At 41.5% G+C, this 5,046-nt stretch overlaps 1 protein-coding gene across 1 annotated transcript; it reads right to left on the reverse strand.

The window, feature by feature from the left end:
- Window positions 1-412: 412 nt before the first annotated feature.
- Window positions 413-1,117, reverse strand: LOC130388012 (late histone H2B.L4-like). The gene is made up of 2 exons (XM_056597312.1): window positions 872-1,117; window positions 413-789 (listed from the first exon to the last, which is right to left on the reverse strand). The coding sequence occupies exons 1-2, from the start codon at window positions 1,010-1,012 to the stop codon at window positions 553-555; spliced, it is 378 nt and encodes a 125-aa protein (XP_056453287.1). The 5' UTR covers window positions 1,013-1,117; the 3' UTR covers window positions 413-552.
- Between the last annotated feature and the right edge of the window lie 3,929 nt (window positions 1,118-5,046).

Raw genomic sequence — 5,046 nt, forward strand, 5'->3', positions numbered from 1 at the left:
CTAAAATTAGACATATTAGACATTCTCTGGTAGTACGCATTCGGAAACGTCTTCCGTACTGAGTATTCGGACGCGCTATATTTTTTGCGTACTACAAAATGCATACTATATAGTAGTCAAGTATGAGTATTCGGATTCAGCCATAGTTTTGTTTCATTTATTTCAGATCGCTAGGCTTGACAATCTCTGGAAACTTAACATAAAGGTCTTCTTGATAAAAAGTATTAGTGGTCATATAAGGAAAGCACTTATAAATGCTGATCTCTCAGTAGGCCCAAGTCAAGTCAATAGTTAAAACGATTTCCAAAACAATGGCGTTTCCATAAATCCAGAAGTCATGACACCATGATAGTCAACCAAAATAGCAGCCTTCACCTCCAGCTAGAGGCGGTAGATGGAACTCCGGTAGACTCGGAATCAACCAAAAGCAACACATGAATGTGCATTAATTTATTCCAACAAAACAATTAAACCAAAATACAAAAATCCGGTTAACGTTCCCTTCTTTTAGGAGGCTACATATCAAAATATGTAAAATAAAGTCCGCGCGTTTCATTTGGAGCTGGTGTATTTAGTGACCGCCTTGGTCCCCTCGGACACGGCGTGCTTTGCCAGCTCCCCGGGCAGCAGCAGCCTCACGGCGGTCTGCACCTCCCGGCTGGTGATGGTTGAGCGCTGGTTGTACTGCGCCAGGCGCGACGCCTCCGTGGCGATGCGCTCGAAGAGGTCGTTCACGAAGGAGTTCATGATGCTCATGGCTTTGCTCGAGATGCCAGTGTCGGGGTGGACCTGAAAGAAGGAGAGAAAAATAGTTTAGCAACATCTTTTTTTTGGAGGGGGTACACACGTGTCTGACGACGTCACCACCCACCTGCTTCAAAACTTTGTAGATGTACATCGCGTAAGTCTCTCTCCTCTTGCCCCTTTTCTTTGCTTTCTTCTCCCCTCCTGCTCCTGCTCCTCCGACGACGACCTTAACCTTCTTCTTCTTCTTTTGTACATCGTTAGCCATTATTGTGGCCTCATAAGAATGCGAATCGTCTGAGCGTTTATTCGACTTGCAGTGCCGTTTTGGAGGATAGTCCGTTTTTTCCTGAAGACGCACCTGTTTAATATCGATTAATGAGGTTTAATAATCAGCCCTTCATCTGACACATGTGTTGGCTGCGAGTACGCGTGGAGAGGAGACGCAGTGAAGCTTGAAGCGATGGGATTCACTCTGGGGCTATTGTGATGCATAATAGAAATACATATAATACAATGCAGAGTAACGTCCACTAGGTGTCTTGCTTGTACCAGTTATTGCCAACACAGCCAACCATATCCGCAGCGACCAACGTGCACATTATAATCTGTTAAGATCATACACTCTGAACAACACTGTGTTATATATCCTACGTATACACTCGTACTTATATACATCCAATGTTACAAATCGTTGCTCTCTGGGACACTTTGAATACATGGATATTTTTGGGATCATGACCTCCTACTTAATTCCCCAGAGACTGGTATGTTGTGTCTGACCCCGACATTTTTTAAACCCTGCCCCTCAACCCCATAGCATTTTTAACACATTATCTTGGATACAAATCCATGCAACCAATGCTGTTGCTAGACTAATGAGTGTGTCTGTCCTTGCTGGCAGATGGAGGGATCTTATCTGTTTAATAGATGAGCAGCAATCTGCCATTGCAGAAGTTGACAGATCTTAGTCTAGTCATTGTACAGCCTTTTATGTCCAATATCGTCCCTTTCGGAGGATATTGGAGTTCACATTTATTCATCCACGTTCATTGTCCTCAAAAAAAAACCTGCGTAATTTGGAGTTAAACATCCACATATCGTTCTAGTGAATTCTGCTATTAATTATAATAAACTGATTACCAAAAACAGGACAACATTATTACATTTCTTGGGCACTTTTGATCCAATTTAAAGTGTGTCGGAGTAATCATGGCTGTACGGTCGACATGCTTTGTGCTAGTCTCTCTAGTTTGATCGCACCCTCCTCCTCATCATCACATCAAGCTGAACAATTCGTTCCACAAAGACGCATCCAAGGCCCACTGAACCGATTTGTTACCTGCATGCTCTGAGCTGTATAGCACACATCTGTAGACTCCTCCCCCTTGCGTCCAAGGCAGAATCTTCCCCCTCAGTTGTTATTCTTTTGATTGGAACAAATATTAAGATAAGTGCATGCTCACATTTTATGCCACTATCAAGGTAACGTTTCATCAATTCTATTATCTCAGGGTCAGGGAATGTGTTAACCTAACAATCGTTAGTACTTGGCACTTTGTTCTATGAACATCTTTACTGTACCAACAGCGATATATAATTGTTATGACAAATGTACTCATTGTAAGTCGCTTTGGATAAAAGCGTCTGCTTAATGTAAAAGTGAATGTAAATCTAGGCAGAGCTTGGTAATAAAGTAAACTAAGGGTGGTAGTGTTGTTTTGCTCTGAATCCCAAACCCTTGTGGTTCCATTCCATTGTTAAGGACCAATTATAATGTGTGTTTACGTTTACAGATTACAGGACAGGTGTGGTGAGGGGCGGGCCCTCATGGTGTTATCAGCCAGCAGGTAAGGTTCACACCTGATGGGTCTCCATGCACTCTGAACACACTTCTCCCCTTCGTTTCGATGATTTCCTTATTGAAGGGGTTTCATTGGGGTTCACAGGGGTTTCATTGAGAGAATGGATGAGTCTTGCCTTTTTCAATAGTTTAGTACAATCTTCTGTTTCATAGCATTGTGTTGCCTATATTGTGATGACTGTGTGCTCTTGAAATGGGATTTCAGATTTCGGTCACTATGACAACATAAATACAGTTTGTGGACACCTTCTTCTCCTGTGTTCCAAGTCTGAATCTGAAGTATTTAAGGTTGAAAAGACTTCACTGTTCCCATATGCCTTATTTCTTGGTAACTGATTACATTTGCATACTACCCATAGCGCCACCATTTTAAACTTCATATAAAGAAAGGAATTAATGAAATAAACACATAACCTTACCCTGCAACAAATGTCATCAAACAAAAGGATAAGAAATGAAATATAATAATTTTAAATATGGAATAAAATGAACACACGGTTAGCACTTAACACTTAAGACCTGGGCAGATTGAAAAGATATCAACATGGATTTTCCTTTTTAACAGGATGACGTGGAATGTTAAATATTCAAATCAAATGAAAGTTAAATCGAGACATGGCAGGTGATTCATACAATGGTTGATACAATGTGCGCTTGCGGCGGTTCTAATCACAATAATTAATATGTAAAGGAGACCTGTTTCGTTAAACAGTTCAGATCCATCAGCACACTTGTCAAGATGAGACAGTTAAGGAATGATGTATAGCCAGAGTGAAAGGTTGTGGGGCTTTCTCTAAGAATTAGCCGGATTAATCCACAACGCGAGCGTAGTGTCGACCAGTACCAGGACTACTGGGATATGTATGTCCAGAACACTAGTAATTCACTAGTAATGTTCTTTTTCCAAAGGAATCTATAGATAAAATGGCCTTTTATATGCTAAAAGCTAATGTACATACTAGCATTAGAGCAACCCGCTTTATTCCACTAATAGTCCAGGTTCAAAAGCATACATTGTCCAGGTTATTCTCTGTAATAAATGAATTAATGCATCGACTGAACCCAGCTGCCCGATTGTATATTCAGAGCCACTGGTTAAAGTCACATTACAAATACAATAAAGACAGGGAACTAGTGTAGAAAGGAAGCATGGAGTGTCTTAAATAGCTCTTCCACCACCTCCTCCTTATTAATATTCACTGCATTATGCGGCACATTCTACCATCCACTTGAAAGCCAATTACGGTTGAGGAGCCTAGCACTTCCAACCTCCATTTTGCTACAACAGGCATGCCGGCTTGTGTACCCTCAGTTATGTTTCCAAAGGCTAATAGATTTTGCAAAAGCAACATCCACGGCATGCAAATAATTACACCGCGTGTGAACGTTAAAACTATTGACGTTCTGTTTGTGAACATCGGGGCATAATTACAGATGCAAATGTATGCAGAACGCAGGACGACTTTATTTATTATCCCCTAACGCTGGATATCAAGATGTGTGTGTTTGCATGTGTGGCATTCAATCTAAACATACTCTCGCTCTGTCTTCACGCGGTGAACATCCAATGTCTGCCCGGCCTTAAGGTAGGCCTTCGTGTTCCTGTCACTCTGGTAAACTGACAGTTTGGGCTTTTTCCCTTCATGCAGAGCAGATGAAAGGGCCCTTCCAAACAGCTCGGTGCTAACCTCTGTTGCCAGCTGTGTACTTTGATAACGACGTACAAACACGGGGTCTGTCTACACGCTTGGCTCCTGGTCCCTTTTTAGCAACGCTATTCCCCTCGCTATTCCCCTCAGTCTCCAGCAGCAGAGCTGTGGTTCTGCACGCTCGCCCGCACCAGTTCTGTTTATCGTAAATAAAGTAGCAGCTATGCTACAACTGCCTAATCCATCCCTCAACTGCCATTTTTAAGCAATAGACTTCTTATTCAACCTCTTTAGCTTGCGATACAAAAACAATCATTGTCAGCTCTGACTGCTTTGCCTGTTATGTTGTGCATTTGACAAATACAATTACTTGAACTTGAAGTGACTATTTGTAGAAATACAAATAAAGCGTTATGAAGCGATATACAACCTTCTGCCACGGTCTCACATATTGCGTTGTGTGAACCTCCCAAACGTCATCCATCACTGTTTTGTGACCGTGGCAGGTTTATCGGCACTCGGACTGACTGATAGGACTGAAAAGCAGTGTTAAATAAGTCTCTGGATGGTAATGAGGTTCTTACTGAAACCTGGATAAATGTGTGTTTTGCATTGAGTGAGGTTAGTGAAAGACAACAGAAAGTCATTGTTTCTTTTCTTTTTTTTAGTGTTTAGTGTTTTTTTTTGTGTTTTGTTAGTGCGAGTTGTGGAATTTACATTTGAACATTTACGAAATGTACATTTACAAAAAAGTCTCCAGAATCTTCATTGGCCGAAGACATTGTGACA

This window comes from Gadus chalcogrammus, chromosome 8, assembly GCF_026213295.1.
Source record: "Gadus chalcogrammus isolate NIFS_2021 chromosome 8, NIFS_Gcha_1.0, whole genome shotgun sequence".
NCBI lineage: Eukaryota > Metazoa > Chordata > Actinopteri > Gadiformes > Gadidae > Gadus > Gadus chalcogrammus.